Source organism: Excalfactoria chinensis, chromosome 9 (assembly GCF_039878825.1).
Source record: "Excalfactoria chinensis isolate bCotChi1 chromosome 9, bCotChi1.hap2, whole genome shotgun sequence".
Lineage (NCBI taxonomy): Eukaryota > Metazoa > Chordata > Aves > Galliformes > Phasianidae > Excalfactoria > Excalfactoria chinensis.
This window is the reverse complement of record NC_092833.1, coordinates 18,878,840-18,900,363: the sequence shown is the minus strand read 5'-3', so window position 1 is coordinate 18,900,363 and position 21,524 is coordinate 18,878,840. Positions and strand designations below refer to the sequence as shown.

Genomic DNA, 21,524 nt, shown 5'->3' with positions numbered 1-21,524 from the left:
AGCTGCCTCCCAGGAGGTGATCTCATCCCAACACTGAGCTGCTCCCATAACCTCCTGCTGCTGCTCCCACCCGCAGGAAGGCATGGAGTGCTAGGAGCTACCATTTGATCATTAAATCAATAAGCTCAAAGCTTGTTTGTCCCTTTGACATGACCTCCATGCCCTGAGACACAACCAAGGCTAAAAACCAGCACTAACACCACAGAGCACACAGCAGCAACTGCCTTGCCACGTTGCACAAACGAGGTCTGCACAAAAAGCAACTCAGACGTTGTTCTCACACAGCCTTCTCTGCAGCTCCATGTAAAATAAGTGCTTTAAAATACAGACATAATTACCCCACGTGCCACTGACCGCAGTGAGGGATGCAGGCACAGCCACACACGGCCAGACCTGCACCACAGCTGCACTTCCACACACAGCACAACCATCCCTGCGGTTGCACAGCAGGTGCTTGCAGCCAACACACCCAGAGCTGGAAAGCACGGTGCAAGGCAGCAACCAGCCACGTTTTGCCACACAGCTCCTACCCGTGTCCATGTCCGTACTGCAGCCTGAGGTCCCGCGAAGCCCCGGTTGCCCTGTGCTGGGACCGGCCGCCGGGGTCAGCTCCCACCCCACGTGGAGCACTGCCACCCCCAGGAAGCTGTGCCCCCCCTTCCAGAAGGTTCCTGCCCGCTCACAGGTGGTCCCCCGCCCCGCCCCGCCCCCTGCGGAGGAAGCTCCGCTATTGCCCTGCCGAGGCTGTGCTGCGTGCTGAGCTCCGGAGGTGCTGCCGTGGGAGGCTGCAGGTGGCTGCTCTGCGCTGTGCTCAGCGCACGTTAAGTGCTCTGTGGAACGCAGCGCTTTCTTGGAGTCCTCCTCGTTGTATTACCCTCCGAACCCGGCAGGAGCTTCGTTCCTTTGGTGCAGCAGCACAGCAGCCACCTCAGGAACGTGGTTGTGTTTTGCTCTGCCATCGCTCTGAGAGCAGCGGTTGCAGCTCAGTCTGTCATGGTTTAATCTGTAGGAAAAAAAATGCAGTAAAGAAACTGGGAACAAGTTCAGGATCTGAAGGGAGCGAGTGTGGGAGGAGCTGTGTCTTTTCGAGTCAGCTCCTTTTGCTCTCAGCCACAGCTGAACTCTGCTGATTATACTTTAGCTCTGTACATTTCAATTTGAAACGCTCAACGCCAAGTGATAGGAACCCAAAAGAGCTGCTGGGGCACCTGGCTGTGTCAGCACTGCGTGTTCTCACCAGCGCCTGGTCAATACACTGGCTGCACAGCTGGCATACCTGGTGAGGAATGACTTCTCAGGGCTGCAGAGATGAGCAGAGGGCTGCAGCACCTCCACTAGAAGGACAGGCTGAGGGAGCTGGGCTTGTTCGGCCTGGAGGAAAGAAGGCTGCGGGGTGACCTCATTGCAGCCTGCCAGGACCTGAAGGGAGCCTACAGACAGGAGGGGAGTCAGCTTTTGGAAAGGGGGATAACAGCAGGACAAGGGGAAATGGTTTAGGGTTGAGGGAGAGAAGATTGAGGTTGGATGTCAGGGGGAAGTTCTTTACTATGAGGGTGGTGAGGTGCTGGAACAGCTGCCCAGAGAGGCTGTGGATGCCCCATCCATCCCTGGAGGTGTTCAAGGCCAGATAGGATGGGGCCCTGGGCAGCCTGGGCTGGTATGAAATGGGGAGGTTGGTGGCCCTGCCTGCAGTGCCTGCAGTGGGGGGTTGGAGCTTAGTGATCCTTGAGGCCCCTTCCAACCTGGGCCATTCTGTCACTCTGTGTCATTCTTTGCTGTGAAGGTTTCAGAACACTGGCACAGGATGCCCACGTGTGCTGGAATCTCCTCTGGAGATATTCAGAATCCCCCCTGGGGGCTTTTCTGCTGCAGGGAACCTGTGTTATGGGGGGAGCTCCAGGGGTCCCTTCCAACCCCTAACTGTAGGACAGGCTGCTCAGGGGAAGAGATGTGTTCTTTGTTTTATCTGCTTCCAAGTGGAAGAATGGGCTCGTGAGACTTGTGGACAAAAAGGGTGTACACGGTATCTATGGTGTTGATATTAAAAATAATTAATTTAAAACATATTTTAGTTATTAGACATCCCAATCTAACTTTCAAGTTCTTCTGATCAGCATCATCATAAATTCTTCTGTCCTGTGAAAGAAGGAAAACTATGTTGAAAAAGGTAGCGACGCACACCAAAGAGTGCATGGATGGCATTTGATCCCATGCAAGTCACTTACTTCTGTCAGGAGAAGACGATGTAAACCATCAGTGCACAACCCACTATCCAGCCAACTGCAAGCAGGATGGGTACCACAAGGCGTGAAAGTGGGAGCTGGGCTGAAAGAGGAATGAGGGTCTTTTTCAGGGAAGGCACATTACACTGATTGAGAATTCACTGCACGAAGTACAACAACGCAGCTGTCATCACAAAACAAAGATACCTGTGAACTTGGGCCACGTCTACAATTGCTATTTTTGGCATGGAGTCACCATGTCTTGGCAGGCCTGCTACATGCACATAGCAAAACCCAAAGCCATTTCCACACTCTCATCTCTGCAATCAGATAGATGTGAGGCTTAACGCTTCCAAAAGAAGCAGAGACAGAAGTACAGTTCTGTCCTTGGTCCCCATGGGTCATCCAGAGAAGAACATCTGGACTGGACGGAGAGCAGACTCAGGTTGAATAGCCTGGATGTATGTGTACCTGTACAGCACGCTCTAGAAGTCTCCTGAGCTTGGCAACAGCAAAATGCAGCAATTATATAATATAATTAAATATATAATAATATATTTATATATGCAATAAATATATATGATACTGTACCTGTTTAATTTAAGATTAATGTGCCTGGAGCCACAGTGAGAGGATACTGAGTAAGTTCCCACCCAGGGGGGTGTTTGCCCAGGGCTGTGCCTCAGGGATCCAGCTTAGCGCCCTGAGTGCAGTGCCTGGATTTGCCCTCTTCTCCCTCCCATCCTACAGTGAGACAAGGTATTCACTGCAAGGGTTTCCCTCGGCTTAAAGTAGGAAAATAACACAGAAGCTTCCACCTGTCTGCCTTAGGCCATGAAAATCTGATGTCTTGCCTGTTCTGTCCACTAAGAATTAAAGCAGGCTAATAAATAGCTCAGAGGCAAATTGAGGTGGTGGTTCTCCAGGAAGCACACAGAAAGCAGGAGCAGCCCTTATAAACATGTACCTGGACAGTACCAGTATCAAAGACCCTCCTAGCAGTTTGTAGCAAGTAGCAGAAGCTTGCTAGTAATTAGCACACCCTTGGAGACTGCATGAGCTACCAACATACTGCAGAATGCGGAAATACAACATTCTGCAGTTAAAAGACCCCCAGGTTTTTGAAGGGATTCATAAATAATGTAAAAGTCTCCACAACACCTTGCACATTCGACATCCAGTAGACAGACTTTTGAGGGATGCTGAATAATTTAAGGCTCTCCACGTTGCTCTTAAAAAGCTCCACACAACACAACCACAGCTCGCCATGGTATCCCATGGTATATCTACCAAGAGGGAAGGAGTATGTAGGTAGAAAATCTGTGTGTGCTGCCATTAAAACGTAAGACATAAAAATAGCAACCATGCAAGACGAGGGTACAATCTTGCTGTGCAACAGGGTGTCCTTTTGCCACAGAGGAATCCTTGCCTGTTTCCTTTAAAGAGTGTTTGACTCTATGTAAAGGGAAAGGTCCTTCTGTTGGGAATCGTTGCTCTTTGCTGTTTTTCCTCCTAAAGATCCTGTTACAGATAAAGATCTGGACCCTACTGGGGCACATGGAAGGATTTTGACAGAGCCCTGCTTGGCTGCCAGTATATCTGCTGGATATGGTGTTTTGTTATGTGATATCCACTTTAAATGCGGAAAGGTAAGAGCAGCGAGCCAGCACTGATGGGTCAGCAGGAATGCTGGGCCCAGCATTTGTCATGGGCAGCAAGCAGCTGGCTCTGAGGGATAGAGTTTCACAGGAGCCATTAAGAGTACTTGTGTTTCATAGCTTAAGAGCAGATATGACCATGAGATCATTTGCTCTGATCCCCTGCATGTCATGGGACAGATACTCGAGGTTAGAGTAAAACAGCTGTGTGAAGACTACTTTATGCCACAAGCAGGGGATGCTGAAGCACGGAGCAGAGCACGTGCACAAGGCTGGATACTCGGCTGTGTGAGACATCCAGCGGGTACCCAACCTGTTTGCAAGGCAATGCTTAGAAGGTGACAAACCTCTTTTTGCAGAGCCACAGAAGAAGGTGACAGCCTGCAAGTTTGGAAAACTATCCCAAGTCTGAATCTGACAAGCATGCATCACCCTCCCCACGGAGCAGGCTGGGCACACCAACAGCTGCAGGGACAGCATCTGCACTGCCCAGTGTTCAGGCTGAGCTCAGGTGGGGGGCAGTGGGACAGCAGCGTGGGAGCAGCGCTCCTAAGGAACTGCGGTTTGGAAAGAAATCTTTACTGACCCCTGCAGGTAATCAGCTACAATCCTAAAATGTGAGGATTCATTATTAATTACTCTTCTAATGAATGCAAATGAGAACAGGATACCGAGGTAAATATAGGCTGTTGAGGAGCAACTATGAGCATTGTTCCTAAACTGGCCAAGGAAACCAAGCCCAGCTGCTGGGCCAGAGCCCACTGAAACCAGAAGGACAAGTCTGGATGGTAGCAAGAATAAAGGAATCTTACTGTATACATACATGCATGTAAGCTGGCAATCTACTGGTGTACTTCTGAAGGTGGATAAGTTCCTCTTACAAGTAAAAGCATTGCTGGGTAACTGCGCACAGCTGACACTGCACATAAGTGTACAGCTTTGCCACCATGCAAGCCTCTGATGGTGAGCTAAACAGAAAGAGACGGTGAATATAAAATGCGTTCTTCAAAACAGCCTTTTCTCACCTTCAGTGGAATTGTGCTTGCAGCAAACAGTACATTACCAGCGTCTCACTTCGCTCTGCCTTTGGGCTTTGCAGAGTTAAAATCTAAATTGCTTTGTGTTCACCCAGCACTGCGCTCAGACTGCAGCTATGCAATATATCTAAATTACTGTCAAACGTAACTCAATTTCCACGGTTCAGTTTAATTACATTCATCAACTTAACATCACAACTACAAAAACAAAAGAAAATAAAACGGGTAGGATTCAGAGGCAGGAAGAACTCAAGTTACTTTAAACTCACCGCTGCTAACAGAACTAAGAAAGCTTGGGCTTTCTTACCAGCACCATGTCACTGAACAACAATTTGTTCTACGCGAAGAGCTGAGCATTCTCACGCTGTGCTGTTCACGTTTATGACTTAAGACTACACGGCTACACTGACTTTCAATTATGCACCACCTTACCTGGTTCTGCCATTCCTCCCTCTGCCGGCTTTATGGACAAGTGTTAAGGTTTGCCTCTGCAGTTGTTCTCGTGTGCCCTGGGATGCTTTATATAGAGCAAGATTTGGACCGTGCCGCTGCTGCTTTGCTCACTGGTGCCAGTTTTTGGCTATATGCTTGCAAATGTTCAGAAAGGCAGGAGTTCAAGGGATTGAAGCTCACCTCGCTCCGTTCCTGCAACCTCACACCTGTTTTCAAAGAAAGCTGAACAAAGAGAGGTCCTTATTTGGAGAGAGAGAGAGACAGGGGCAAGGACAGCTTTATGGTCTCTTAACAGCTAGCAAATACTGCATGATAAATTTGTGCCATGTTTATAGCACATATTCAGTGTATTCACCCCAAAAGGTCACAACATACAGACACGCACTTCCATTTCCTTCTATTGGTAGCAGGCAAGTGTTCCAAGGGAGGGATGATTTTCATCCTAAACAAACTGGTTAACCAGAAATCACTGCAAGCTGCAGTCTCTAATTCAGAAGTGAAAAACATGGAGACAAGAGCCAGATCTCTACCAAAAGGGTGAACTGCACATCATCAGCTTTCCCACCCATAAGGAGAGCACTACACAACAACCACTTGGAGCAACACCAGCTACAGTTTCTGAGCAATAAGAACTCTACTCAAAGCTTGTTGGGAGAATCAAGAACATGCAGAACAACCAATGGAATCTGCATGGTGCATCACAAGTCTACAGGAAGCCCCAAAGCCTTTCTTCAAGCAGGGGAGGACATTTATCTGACTTGTAGCAGCTTGGTACATCATCCCACTCCAGAGCTGAGTGCAGATAGGAATGAAACTGGGACTCTTCCTGAGTGCTTCTGAAGGGAAAGAACCCAAATTGCTCAAAAGCCATTCCACAGAGCACGTGCACAGGGCATCTAATCTGGACATCTGCAGAACTCAGAGGAGTTCATTACGACCCCTGGGAAGATGAGGGAGGGCTCAGAAACACAGTATGCATTTATTCTAAAAGAGATTATCCCTTACATGTGTGCTCATTAATTAAATACATACAAATTCAATTTCTATTACCTCCTGGCTTCAGTTATTTCTTCTTTTACAGTGGCTGCGGAGATCACATCTCCCTTGGAGCTCCTGTTTCAGGCAGCCTGCAGAAAGGGAATTAAACCAAAGTTTGAGCCTAGATCCCAAAGTGGATAAAACAGTGACTCTAGGTCAGTGTGATCAGACCTGTCCTAAAGCAGGATCGTAACCCACGTATTTAACATTGAGCTGTGGTCAGCAGACATGGACACATCTCTTTCACAGTAGGGGCTGCTCCTGAGCACAGCAGCTGCTCTCCATGGATCCCTTTTCAGCTCCCTGCCCACCTGAAGCCCCATGGCTGCAGAGGCAGAGCAGAAGGCTGTGGGTGCACGTCCAGTGCTACACGTACAAAGCTGGAGAGACAGCCTTCAGAACGCCCACAGGAAAGGTAATTAAAAGTCTGCTTATTTTTTTTCAGGATTTTATTTACTTATTTTTTGGTCCTAGATGCAAAACTGGAAACTGTGGCCCCCAGGCTGCGTGCGCCTCACGTGCATCTATGAGATATTTTCATTCGGGATGAACAAAAAAATGGATAGCAGTGGAACACTTCAAATACACTTATTTGTACTGTGGTAATCAGTATCTTAGAAACGATGTAACATACACAGAGTGACAGAGCAGCATTCAACTCTGGCAAAACTTCTCTAAGGCAGTTGTTTTACATCAGTGATGAATTTAGCTTTGTATAGATCGGTTTTGTTGCTTACTATAAACAGTTCTCATTTTTTGGTCCTCTGCGTTTGGAAGGCATTACTTCCAGGTCTGCAGATCCAACAAACATGGGGCTTCTCCGTCCTCCCAGTCCCACCAGGTCCACACCTCTGCAGACTGCATTTGTCCAGCAGCTTTGGAATCACCTTAAAACCAGCAGAACTTTGGGGAGTCACTGCTTTCTAGAGTTTCCAGTGGGCATTTGCTGGCTTGAGATACCCCTGGCTCCATGGGTAGTGCACAGGAAGGGCTCCAAGAGCCCCACAGAGGATCCCATTCCTCTGCCCAACAAAACTCAACAAAAGCTTTCTGCCGATTTCTAGAGTTTAAGCAAATGTTGCATTCATATCACCACTGAAACAGCACATTTCCCAAGTACTGAACTTTCAGGTACTGAAGATCCCAGGTCTCACTGCTGCCAATCTCCTGCATTCTCCAGCAGGACAGCTCTCCTGGAAAGAGACTCCCCCTTCCCCAGACACCACATAAGAGAGCCGCGTCTCTAACTGCTGGCCAAGGTGGGTATATTCCTACCATAAACCTCAGGGCTGTGTAACATTTTATGGCACAATGCGCAATTTGCTGATTTGTGTCATTCTGAGACACAGAATAAAAAGTGAGCTTCACACTCCTAGCCGAGCTCTGCAGCAGAACAATGGACTTTTTGGGATACAAGCCAATTTGTTGTAAAAAGAAATACGACGCCATTCCCTGTGTCGTGTTTTATTGAATACAAAAAGCTCTGATGCAATAACTTCATTGGCTGCATAGCTGTTCCCATAAAAATGCTATCTGCTTTTGGTTCTGCTAATTATATATATACATCTGATCTAATGGAAATAATTTCTACCAGGAGCCATGTATTCCTAACAAGACAATCTGACCTTCACAGATTGGGATCTTTCCAGGCTTTGTTGCCTTAAGCAAGGACAGAGCGTCATTGCTGTTTGCAATGGTTTTGATAACTACTACCCAAATTTAGCTGAAAGCACAATAAGTCTTCTCCGCAAATCTGAAGCATGAGGTTAAGGATATGAAAGTTGTAAGCACAGAAAAATGTGGTATGACAACATGGACATGATTTTAAACATTCACATCTTCCGTTTGGAAGGGAGGAACGAGCTGCAGACATGATTCTACAATAGATCTCAGTCTAACAGCCAAACAACACTGGGTGCCAGTTCCGAAGTGTACGAAAGCAGGAGAGCATGCAGTGCTTAAGGAAAAGCTCAAGAGGATTATTGGTGGCAAATAACCATCTCCTTCTTTGCCAGCTGAAGAAAAATGTGCAAGAAAAACAAATTTCCTCAACTTGATTTGCATTTCACGTTATATTACACATTCATCTGCGTATGTTTTGTTTTTCCCTGTGCTTGAGCTGCAAGAATAAAATCCTCACTGCACGTCTCTGGAGCCGGGTGGTTGACAGCAGTGGGGTGAGAAGTGCTGCAGTTGAGGAGCCCACCAGCTGTGTCCCATTGGAGCAGCCCTCTGGCTGCACTTCCTGACTCCGGTACCATTCACTGCTCCATACCAAGAATGCTCTTTAAATATTCTAAATGCTTCCAGTGCTCTAAGTGAACTGGGGCCAAAATTAGGAGGAGGAACCAAATAAACCAATGAGGCTGTAAGTCCTTCCAGAAAGGAAAACCAAATTAAGGGCAAAAGGAATACTGATTTCTCTTCTGCAGATCCATCTGCGCTTTGCCAAATGAAAGAAAGATAAAAGTGAGGCTGCTGGCTGTGGGGTGCAGCGAGAGCCCCAGGCCAGCCATTCAGCTGTTGATGTGCCAAAGCTTTGGCAAAGGTTTTGCAGGAACAAAGTCCCTAGCAGTGCCCAGGTGTCCCCACCTCATGTTACAAAGCGCGTTGTTCTGCTGATTGCTATCTTTTGGCTATTCCTGCACTTACACAGGGGAACCGTGTGAGCCATAACTGCAGCAGCAGGAAAGCAGGGAAGGGCTGGGGGTGCTGCTGGCACCCACAGCACAGAGGGGACTTCTGTCTGCATGTGGTCACAGGAAGGAAAGGGCAACCATAGCCAGCAGCCAACCCAGGAGAAACAGCGAGAAGAATCAAGCCAGAACTATAAGGAGTGTGCTTGTATGGCTCTTTAATAGAGGCCTTCCAGTGGGACACAAGGTCTATGGACACACTGCCACAACGTGCTGCAGGAAACCAGCTCTCCTGTAGCAGCACTGGGTGCAGTTCAGCAGCTGTGATGCAGCATCACTGCATCCCACCATGCTGCTCCCTCCCCAGGGCTGCAGGCAATGCCCTCCGCTCTGCACTCCATCCCTCAGTGCTGCTCCCCAGCCAGCAGCAATCACACATCGAGAGGCAAACCCTTCCCCTTTTGTACCATGCACAGAACTTCTCCATAGCACAGCCCCTCAAGGAGGGCCAGGAATACAACGGGGAAAGCAAATACAGCCTGCTTAGGAACAGATGCATTTCCTTGTGCTACCTCTGCTGAGTTCGGGTGATTTAATGTCTGACGTTTGAGAAGCAACAGCCAGAACACCTCGTTAAAATCTGGCTGCTTTGCAACAAGAATTGGCAATATTTTTCCTTTATACAACTAATACATTTGGAGTACATTCTCATCTTTGCCCATCACCCAGCAGCTGGATTATCGAGTATTAGAGTGTCAAAGAGAAGGTTTGTTAGCCTTGCTTCCAACACCAGAAAGGCTCCATGCAGCGTTCAGGAGGCAGCCAAAGACACACCTAAGGTTGCACTAATCCTGCATGACTTGTGTAAATAACTGCACGGCGCTCTGCTTTGCATTGCAGTAGAGGGACACAACTCATCTTCACAAACAGTGCTCCAAGAAATAAAATCTTTATGGCTTCGTAATAGTGGCACTAAATCTTAAAGTCATTTCTTCTTTTGAGGTTTTTTCCTTGAACAAACAAAACAAAGGCAGGTGATTTCCTATATAAATCACCACCACTTTTATATACCTTGACTTGCTTTATTGTTTTGCCCCGCTCCCTTGTGACCCACAGAGTAACAGCTGTGAGATCAGATTACTGCAAGCCCAGGACAGCCGTACCAGTTGGAGCTCTGTCCATGTGATGCATTTTCTCCTGAGTTGGACCAATCTCAACATTTGAGAGCTCCCTTAAAGTCGCCAGATTGCCTCCACTCACATCTACATCATCAACACAACAGGGCATTGGCTGATCTGATAATGGGGTGAGACCTAAAAAATGCTATTTATTTAACTTTAAAATATTGAATTCCACACACTCCTTCCTGGGGCTCAGGGTACACCTGGGGCACATGGCTGAATGCTGACATCCAATAGGAGAGCTGGAAGGTGGAGAGCTGGAGGTGCTCCAGCTTGGAGAAATGGCGTTGTCAGTGCAAACATTTACATGCAGAACATCACTTCTGCATTCACTTCCCACTGGACTCTAAAATTAATGGCTGCAGAGGATTTGGGTTTGTCTTTGTACAGTTTCGCTTCAACGGCTACAGAGTGACTGGTAAATACCTTTCCAGCCGGCCCAGGGATAATTGCTGGGAATAAATCTGCCTGACACAAGCTATAAAAGCCATCTCAGCTGGGTTTCTAGTGCCAAGCGGCTGCACAGCAGAAGACAGGCTGTGCTGCAAGCAGACCCTGGGCTCAGCACTGCTGGGGCTCAGCAGCACCAGGGCCTGGGCCAGGACGTGGTCTGAGGCCAATGCCATGAGTGGCCCTGGGGGTTGAGCCGAGCAACATGCTGGGCAATAAACAGCCCCCAGGTACAGCTCAGCACCCAGAGCTGCCCCTCAGGTCTCCAACAGCCCATACAGACCTCTCCAATGGTTGCTCAGGAAGGAGAACCAACCCTGAACACTCCATCAATTGCTGGGAAGTATCAGCTTTCTGGAGAATGCATTTTGAGGTTTATACGTTAGTGCAGCCTGTGGTGTGGCTGTTAAGGTGACAGATGAGGTTAAACTATGAGGTAAATGCCAATTTAAAGGCACCTAATGCGTCACTCGGATTTGCATTGAATTGAACGTTTTCCACGCTGCTAAGGCCAAGTTAAAACTCCAGCTTCACCACGCTGCATTCCTCACGTGATTTTCTGTTACCACAGAACACGTGAAGCTCACAGCCCTTCCCATCCTACCTCCCTCCATCCAGCTGCATGCCCTGCTCACACGAGATTGTGCCAGCAGGGAATACAATGGCAAAATACAAACTGCCATGAGGAAAAAACAAATATTCACTAATATTTCATGAAAAACTTGCCAAAATGTTGCATTTATCTAATTGAAATAATTCATTTCCTGAGTTGGTCATTCCAATTAACCAGAAACTCTGGATAAAACCAGAGCAAGATGATTTCAATGTCTTCTTCTGAATAAAACAAAGGATTTCCTCGAAAACTTCAGTTCTCCATTTCCCCATGTATTAGAAAACCAAAGAGCAATTCAGCGTCACCCAGCCCAGGAATTTGTGCCCTAAAGCCACATGCCCTAAACTGCACCTTCCCCAGCTGAAATCCCTATGAATATCTTGCTGATATTCCCTATGAAGGTTCCCTTTTCCTAAAAACTGGGAAAAGTGAGTCTGCACAAGGCGGCTGCTCCTGGATGGGGGCAAAATTCAAGTCAAGAAGAAAACAACTTCTGATAAAAGGAAAACACTGAAATCAGTGAGGACTTTACCAGCTGCAAACCAGCTGGAAGGAAGCAGCATCGAGGAGTTGCAGGGAGCCCTACACTGCAAAGCTACTTTTCTGAGCATGAGCTGAATCCGTGTGACTGTGGTGCGGGGCTTGGCACTGCCCTCCTGGAGGAGCTGCTTTGGCATTCTGATGAGTTTTGAAGACAACTAGCCAAGGATATTCATTCTCTTCCTTCTCTTCCATGCGGCTGGTGCTCACACCTGCCTGGATTCTACACCGCTGCAGAAACAGCTGCCTCCATTTGTTGTTCATCTACTTGTGGGAGCACAAAAGATGCATCTTTGTTCCACACCTTTTCTGTAACTCACATTTTTCCGATTCAATGAATCCTCCATGATGGGGAATACATATATAGTTTAAAAAAATCACCTGAATAAATTGCTTATTAATTCAAAAAGGTTTGACAAGCCTTAAAAAAAGCATTAAAATATTCCAAAGCTTCATCCAACCAGAAATACATTTATCAACAAATAATTGGCCATCACTAATTCAATGTGCAGGGTGAACCAAAGAAAGCCCCATCAGCAAGAACAAAAGCAGCTTCTCCACGCTAGGCATGCAGACAGCAAAGCCCTGGAAGCAAAGGACACGAGCAGAAGCGCAGCTCCCACACTTGTGCTGCAACTCCCTCTTGTGACAGTCAGTGCAACTTCACCTTTTTTGCACCACGCTGCAAAGATCTTAAGGGTATACACATACAGCAACAGCAGCCTTTTGGTTTGTTTTATGTCCTAAAAGCCTGAATGTGATGTACTTATGCTTCTCTTGGGAAATATGGATTTAGCACTGGGGGGGTTTTGAAAAGGCTGAGTATTTCCCCACAGGGAGCCCTGCCCCATCTGAAGGAATCCTCCTGCAATAACAAGGCACCAAGCACAGCACTGGGACCCACAGACCTCAGCCCACGACGCTGGTGTGCACGAACCAATGGGGCTGAGTATGGGCAGCTGTGCTGCTGCTCAGATCACATCAGTGACCCAGAGCACTGCTGGCAAACATGAACCATTTCTGGTGCCTGACCAGAATCCCTCCTCCATCACCTCTCTCATTTCTTTAGGCTCTTTACTGAGAACATCTCTTACTGTGGACAGAGTTCCCTTCCCTACTCTTCTATTCTTTCCCTTCTGGTACCTCAGAAGCCAGTTCTGTTGCTGAACCACACAAAAACAAGCTCAACACAGCCTAGGCAGCCTCTGCCTTTCCCTTGTGCACAGCAGTTCCATTTGACCCCTGCAATGGGTTCAGGCCACTACACAAGTGCAGCTGCACACAGCTGCCTCTCCTCTTGCTTTGTCCCCGGGGCACACCATGTTTGGGCCACGCAGTTGTGGCTGTTGGGGTGAGACTGACCTGCTGGGATCACAGCACATCACACAGCTTCTCAGGTCCCAGCACACAGCCTGCTGCCCTGCCTGGAGCCAGAGGGCCGCCCGCCAGCCCAGCTGTGCAGAGTGCCTGAGGAAACAGATCTGAATGGTAAACATCAATAGGGACTCACATCTGTGATGTCATAATAAAAATACGCATTCTTTAAATTGGACAAATGCAATTTTATCCCTCATTTTTGGACACAAAGCCCCTCCCAGCAAATGCCCGCTCCCTCCACCCCTCCCTCCCTCTACAGGTTATCACTCCATAAACAACTGAGGAACGGTTCCTTTTCCATTCTCTCAACAATACTTCATAGTCACAAACAACAGAAATTGATTTTAAATGATCACCACAAGAGGCAAAACCCCAATTTAATTGAGGCAGATCTTTGGTAACAACAACCCGCCCTGGGAAAAGTTCTGATGCTCCACATTTCTGCTCACTGGTTCTTATGGAGCAGAAGATAAATAAGGGGCCTCGTGGATTCCCCGTGAAGAAAGGAGATGTTCCACCAAGGATGCCACAATGGGAACATTGTCGCACGGACCTCACCGGACAACACAGATGGGTTTACAGAATCTTCACCCAAACCATGAAGGTCAATGCCATTTCGGTAAGGCCTCATGTACACAGAGGAACTCAACCTCCCAGTTAATCTGCTTTAAGTTAATTGCTGCAGATCCTCAGTTCAGTTTTCAGATTCAATGCTGCTCAGGCCATGACGTGCAGCAGAGCGCCCTGTGCCAGCACTGCATGGCACCGCTGAGAGCTCCTGCAGCCCACATCCCTCCCGGTAAGCACAGCCATAAGCTGCTGGGGTGACTGTGCCCCTGGAGGACAGCACAGCCGTGATCCACAGGGCTCCTGTGGGCCCTCAGGAGGACTGAGACCACAGAACAAAGCATGGAAGCCCCTGAGGCAGCGGCAGTGCTGTGGGGAGAGTGAGACCCAGCAAGTGCCCCGGTGCAGTCAGTGACATCCTGATGGGTATCACTGCTTTGTGGGGAAGGAGGGAACTTTGTGCCAGCTCAGATGACTCTCCACACTGGTGAGCTGCACTGATAGAGGAGCTATTTTTGGCACTCTTGGCTATATTTCACAAACAGTGTCAGACAGCCCTTAAACCGCAGCTATGTCTGCTCAGTCTGGCTAATCACTTGCTTGCATCAGGCTGGGGGGACGAGCTCTCCCCACTCACCCTGCAGTGTCCACTGCCAGCTCCGGAGCACAGCAAAGCAGCCTATGGGCATCCTACCAGCACAGCTCCAAATGCGTGAAAGCAAATCTTCCCATCACAGAAACAGCTTCATCTTTAAGCACTGCACCTGGAAGTGCGTCTTAAAATTTAGCTTCAAATGACATTAAAAGATTTCTGGCATTGCAGTTATCCCATATTTAAAGGGCTTATGATATTCTATCCCCTTCTCTTTGTATAAACCAATTCAAGTTATGTAACGTATGTGGATTTGCTTTGACCCAATTCTAGATGGCAATATATTATTAAGCCAAGGCTGTATAATTGCAATTTGGTGGAAAACAGGTCAGGATTTTACTACATGTCAAAGCTCTCAAACTGCCCTGAATATTTCAAATTAAAAAGGCACGTAGAAAACAACCCTTGTGTCAGAGTGACCTTACTGCAAGTCACCTTGCTCATCAGTTTATACTGGCTGCATATTTTAATCGGTTCAAGACCCAAGTGGATCGCTCAGCTTGTTGTGACAAATGGTGGCACAAAGTGAGGATGGGGCTGCAGCTACAGGAGGGCACAGGCCACCACCCCCCACTGCAGCCGGTGGGAGGGCAGACACAGCATGGTTCAGTTCAAGCCCGAGGAGTTCTGAAACCCAAGATCTGGAGCAAGGTGCAGAAACCTCCCACGTGCCTGTGCTGAGCCCAGGGAAGGGGATGTGCTCCCAGAACTGCCCACTGAACCAGAGCACATCCACTCACATCACACAGCACAAAGGCACTCTGGGGCCAGGCAAGGAAGGGACGCAGAGCGAGATCTCACCTGCAGTGAGCTGGAAGGCTTCCCTGGGCAGGGCATTGAGAGCAGTGAACACAGATGCCTTTTCACTCTCTACCAACATCTCCCTGAGTACCCAAAAGTGTGCAGGAAGTCAGACTGCTGATCTCCCCCACTGACCAAGAACAAGTCTTCAAGAAACCCATTGAATCCATTGATTTCTAATCCTGCCCTTTTCAATCTGTGATACCAGTGCTGCTAGTGAACTGCCCTGATGGGCTGCTTGCTTGGGCAGGCCTTGCTTGTCTCATGCTGTCACATTCCTCAGCTATTTCCTGGTCTATGTTAATCTTCCCAATATTATTTTTCTAGCTGCAATTAGTGCTGTTACCCAATATGCTGTTAACAGTCATTTCCAAGTTCATTAACACATATTAGTCATTGAAATCAATCAGCACTCTGGCGTTTCCATTCTTTTTCTCTTTTGGGGAAAACACCACCACAGTGGCATTCAACAAAGAAAACAGATTTTAACTTATGGGGCCATTTTCATCAAACAATGTATCTCAAAGCCAAAGCTACTGAGGCTTCGTGTGCACCACTTTCCAAAGCCAGATGAATACTGAGTGCGCTGAAAACTCACAGGGCTGTAGCACTGCAGGAGCACTGACGTCATTTCCAAATTACTCTATTTTCTTCTACTTTTTTTGACAACCGTTCCTACACAAAGTCATCCATATTCGTTGTATTCATTATTTTTGTCTCCAGATAGCTGAAAACTTGAAGAATAACAAATTAATGGAGTTCCAGAGGCAAACTAATTTCCCCCAGAGCATCCCACGAGCAGCTTTGCATGTATCTCTACAACAACAAATCAATACAACCTCACGCCCCACGAGCAAGGTGCTGAAAGCAACATTCCTACAGCTGACTCAGACTTGCACCTTTTGGGCTTTTTCCTGCACCATCCAAGGACTGTCTGTAGAATCTATGGCAGAATGCTGCAACTCGGATGAATGGTCCCTTCCAACCCAAGCCATTCTATTACAGATTCCCCATCCCCGGAGGTGTGCAAAGCCAGGTTGGATGGAGCCCTGGGCAGCATGGTTTAGTATTAGATATGGAGGTTGGTGGCCCTGCATGCGGCGGGGGGTTGAAGCCTCGTGATCCTTGAGGTCCCTTCGAACCCAGGCTGTTCTGTGATTCCATTAATCCCTAAGTGAGGGCTGTGCCCATGCAGGCTCTGCAGCAGCACTGCTTTCTCAGCAGGGCTCAGAACCATGGGGTGCTCTCACCACAGCAGCAGTGGATCGCTGCAAGCTGGAGGATGCCGACATTTCCATCCCTGCCCAAGAGCTCACAGATTCAGACGTGCATGACAGACGTTTTCCACCATCTCAGCCATTTCCTCAGTTGCTGCTATTTCCAGGTACAGATCCTGCTGCCTTTGTGTCAGACTCATGTGCTTGTCTGAAACAGCAGCTGCCACACACCCTGATTTTGTTGGCACGTACCTTTCATATTGCGATCCCTGGCAGTTGGAGAATGGCTTCTGAAAGCTGGCTTTTGTTTTCAAATGCAGATTCCTTGGTGCTTACCACAATGAATGTTAATATTTCTGAAGCAGAATATTCTGCATGGGCTCCTTTGTACCCTTTTCCAAGTTTTCAGAGATCTGGAAGGTTTGAAATGGGGCCAAGAGACAGAGAAACATCTGAGCTAGTTTCAGCCATACCTAGAGAGCTTCTGCTTTGCTTTATGTGAAACTCCCAGTCACCACAGTTATAAAAAAACACAACAAAACCTCACAGTGATGAAGCATTACCTTAAACACTCCTATCTAGAATGGAGGTATTGTTAGAGGCTGTTTGCTTCCTTCAGCTGCCTCCAACCACAGCTGGCAGCTCAGCTTCACTCATCCCCAGCACCATCAGTGAGCACTTGGCACACAGGAACGTTACCATCCCACCTCCAATTACCAACTGGGATCGGGCAGCTCCCAGCACAGCCCCAGGCACCACCAGGATGGCTCCTTCACTGGGAGTGGGTGTCAGAACCCCTGATAACTTGTACCCCTCACAGGACATAACATGAGGCAAGGTACCAGCTGCTAAGCTCCACTAAGGCTCTCTGCCAAAGCTGCAACTGGAGGGTGCATTCTGTTAACAAGGCTGATCAAACAGAAGGTAAAATTCGTGTCTCTGAAAGCTAAAACTGTGCCACAGCCTTCTTTGGTACAGGTGAAACTGTTCTTGTTTACAAGAGAGCAAAAGAGAAAGCCTCTGACTGAAGGAGCATCCCTGCGATGCTGCCAGATGGACACTGCTCCCTGCGCAGGGAGGGTCAGCCATGTGTCCCAGCTGTGAGCAGGCACAGGGCTCAGCTGCAGTGCCGCATGCTCAGCCCCTCCTGCTGCCCTGAGAAGCAGAGGCTGTTTCTCCCAGGGTAGAAGGGAGCAGCCCCACAGTGTCTCCTGCTGGGGTCCAGCAGCGATTTGCTCTCTGGCTCTTAAGAATGATGATATCTGAATGCAGATCCTCTTTTCCTATGAGTGACACTATCCCTATGGATGAAGAGCTCTACTGGCCAGAATCACACAGGACACATTTCTTCAAGCTCTTCTTCCATGGCTTTTCTCAGCCATCCCCTCCCCCTTCTCACCATAACAGCTTGTGACAAACAGATCTGCTGATGGCATTCACCTACACCAGCTACAGCAAGTCATGTTTGCATTGGGCAGAGCTGAATTTGTCACAGCTGCACAAAACATAAAACCTGTCTGCTCTGGGCCAGACAGTCAATTATCTAGATCAAATTCCAACTCTTTATTAACAGATATTCTGTTCATCTTTCATTCCCTGTTTCAATTTCTCCAAAACCTCTCCCATGTGTGAGGTGGGGAGGTTTGTATGCGTGGGCTGTGCGGTAGGACAGATGGATCTGACAGCAATGGCATATTCTTTCACAAAAAAGTGACGGGATAATAAGTGGAGATCTTGTTAAACTTGGCTACCACTAACACAGCTGCTTGTTTACTAATATGTCACAGCAAGTCGGGCTTCCTGACAATGCCTCACTTGCCAGCAAGATGAACATATTGGCAAATACTTTCTCTTAGGCTTAAAGAAGGAAGAAAAAAGAAATGAATGGGACTTTCTGGATATAGTCTGGCTTTTTTTTTCTTCTTCTTTTTTTTTTTTTTTTTTTTTCTGGAAATAGATCAACTGTCATTGATCAGTATTTTATATATATACACACTTCTGTTTCTATGAGAGGAGGCAAACAATTGTTTAGGAATGAAAAAAACAAACAGTTTTAGTGTTTTTTCCTAAGAAGAAGAAAACAATACCAGCTGCTTGTGTTTGTTTTCAACAGGAGACTACGGGTCTGTTTAAACAGAAGAACAGCAGTGCCGAGTCCAGAAGGAAAGAGACTTAAGGGGCTGCAGTCTGACAGACACACAGCTGAAGGTGCTCCCTGATTTGTGCTTCGTTTTTCAAAGGAATTGTGTCCAAGGTTGCCTAATGAGTTTTAGAACACTTCAGATTATATACACATATCTAATATATGTTTATGTATACACGTACATATATTCCAGTTAATATGTATATTTATTAACTGGAACAGCGTAAATAACCACAAAAAGGGCAGCAAGAGTATCCCAGTCTCCCCCTACTGCAGAGGCAGCACACATTGTGCAGCTTTTTGTGCAGAGAGTTCAATGAGAGGCTGTGGAATATTAAAAGAATTGAGAGAATTTGCTGCCAGGAAAGAAGGAAGATGAGGAGGTGACCCGTTCTCTGAACGAGCTGCAGCTCCTGCCCTCAGAGCCTCAATTCCAGCTTTAAAGGAATGATTCACATTCAGAGGAAGCCATGAAGTCAACAGATTTGCACACTGGGTAATCCCACTTAGTTCAACATAACGTGATAAAAATGTCAAGTGTGGTTTCTGATAGGATTATTTCCCTACACCTAACAGGTTTGCTGCATTCTTGACACAATAAGAAACCTGTTGCTTAAAACCAACGTGGATCTTAAAGATTATCAGCAAGGGGCAAATTTCCACCTGTCAGCACCCTGGGAATCCAAACACAGCCCAGCTCTGCCAAGCCTCGCCACACTCCTCTGCCTCTGGAAATGGTGACAGGGGGAACACAGAGCCCTGTGTCCCACAGCCCTCTCAGCTGACCAGGCACTGCAGCACACACCCACATCCAGCACTATGCAGTACCAGCCTGTACTACCACTGCTGTGACTGGATACTGCTTTATAGGACAGCTCCGATCTCGGTGCCGTAGCTCTGGGAAGTAAAAAGGAAGGGTTTGCTTGGTACTGTTTCACACTGATTTTGTCTTTCAAATAAAGAAACTCCCAAACTGATGAGTAAATCTTGTTGCACCTCATGGAAGTACATACTGGCACCATGGAAATCCAGGAAACTCCTCTATAACCTCCACTCACACTGCTATGCTGGAGAGGGTCCCACTGCAACAGGAAGGTCCCACAGCTCTGCCTGAGCACCAGGGAATCAATGGTTTTGACTCTCCACCTCCTGGCTTTACACCTAAGTGGCCTTTTGTCCCCTTTGCCCCTGAAGGCTGCTGGGATAGCCTTACTCCCAACACAGTTCAAAACAGAAAATCCTAATGATTGTCTTCCAGCATTAGAAATGCAGCTGGTGAACAAGGACACCTCGCTTTATGCAAACACTCTGCATAATTAGGTTCTCACTTCCAGCTACGGGAAAACAAGTGGGAGTGCAGGTCAACAGAGCTACTATTTATTTAAATGCATTCCAAACAGCGCACACACCTAGAAGACTGGGTACACGTTTTAAATATTTAATATCACAGCCCCAAGACAAGAGAAGTACAAGAATTAACATTAACTGCAGATGCTTTGCAACTCAGTGCTGTTAACTTCCAGCAAAACTGCTCCACTGGATTTAGAAGTGTCACTGCAGTCTGGTACATCTTAAGATACAATAACATTTTGGCTATAAATGTATATAATATAATATGTAGCATTAAATTAAATGAAAGCATCTGCTTTAAAAAGCCTGTAAATCAAATGAGTGCTTGAAAGACAGCTGTGAATTAATCTGCTTCAATAAATGTTTCCCTTACAACATCCTTCTTTAAGACTGTTATTCCTTAAAACAGGATCACATTAACGATGTCTGACTTTACTAACAAACTTCAGTCTCCATCCAAACCTGCCAATCAATTTTACTCCCGACTCCCGAATGCTTAGCACTAATCCCTTCCCCACCCTGCTGCCCCTACAGAGACTGCTGAAATCTCTGCTTCACTTCTGGTTTGACGCCTCCTGGTGACTTTGGCTTCCTCAGCCAGATGGGAAGAACTGAAAAGATGGGAAAGCTTCCTAGCAGACCTTCACGTCTTTGCAGGGTGGGTAAAGGAGAATACAGGATCCTCTGCCGTGAGTGAAGAATGAGGAACACCACTGCATACCTAACATCGGGAGCATCTTACACTGCTGGTCAAAGCAGGGGAAGTAGATATCCCAAAAGATGATCATATAAAAGTAACTACTGACCCTTTTTGCTTTTGAATTTTAAAAAGTAGAATTTCTTAAAAGTAACATTCCTATCTCGTTTTTGCTGCTGCTGTTCTCTGCAGCACAGATGCAAAGATGCAAAGGAATCATACATCTCAACAAACCCCAGGTGGAAAAAACGCAAATCCTAATTACAAAAGTAAATCTGTCCTCCAAAGAAAGTATTAAAAAGAAAAAAAAAAGAGGGAGAGACAGAGGCACAACAGATACCTACTGAATGGATGCTTCCAGTGCAGTATTTCAGCCAACGATTCAATGCTCTCACCTTGTGTTTATAATCCCAGTGTGGTACAAATCATGTTACCTCCAAGCTCTCCACTGACATAACTGCTCCTGACATGTTGCAAGTGGTGCCTGCAGCTCCTGAACAACACTGAGAACTTGACAGCCCTCACAGGAGACCTCTGGGAACAAATAAAAGATTTCAAAAAGGGCAAGACTCCAAAGGTTTGCTCCACGTGGGATGTCACAGAGAAGCTGCAGCTTCATGCTTATCTGAGAGACATTCGGTAAGAGGCCTTTAAACGGAGCAGTTGGATTAAACAGTGCTGCACTGGGAGGTGAAGCCAGACAGAAACCAAAAGCATATATATTTCTAAGCCCTGGGGATAGTCAGCACTGGAACAAGTTGACATCTACACCAGATTCTTCCAGAAAAAAAAGAAACCATTCACTGTGAGTGAAGGTGCTGCTGTCACCTACCTCTTCTCTACAGCAGTCAAGAAAAGCCCTTTAAAACACAGAAGTTTGTCTTCCTCTCTC

General features: G+C 47.1%; 1 protein-coding gene across 1 annotated transcript; it reads right to left on the bottom strand.

The window, feature by feature from the left end:
* Window positions 1–2,230: 2,230 nt before the first annotated feature.
* Window positions 2,231–5,362, bottom strand: STRIT1 (small transmembrane regulator of ion transport 1). Its single transcript, XM_072343968.1, has 2 exons — window positions 5,350–5,362; window positions 2,231–2,325 (listed from the first exon to the last, which is right to left on the bottom strand). The coding sequence occupies exons 1-2, from the start codon at window positions 5,360–5,362 to the stop codon at window positions 2,231–2,233; spliced, it is 108 nt and encodes a 35-aa protein (XP_072200069.1).
* Window positions 5,363–21,524: the final 16,162 nt, after the last annotated feature.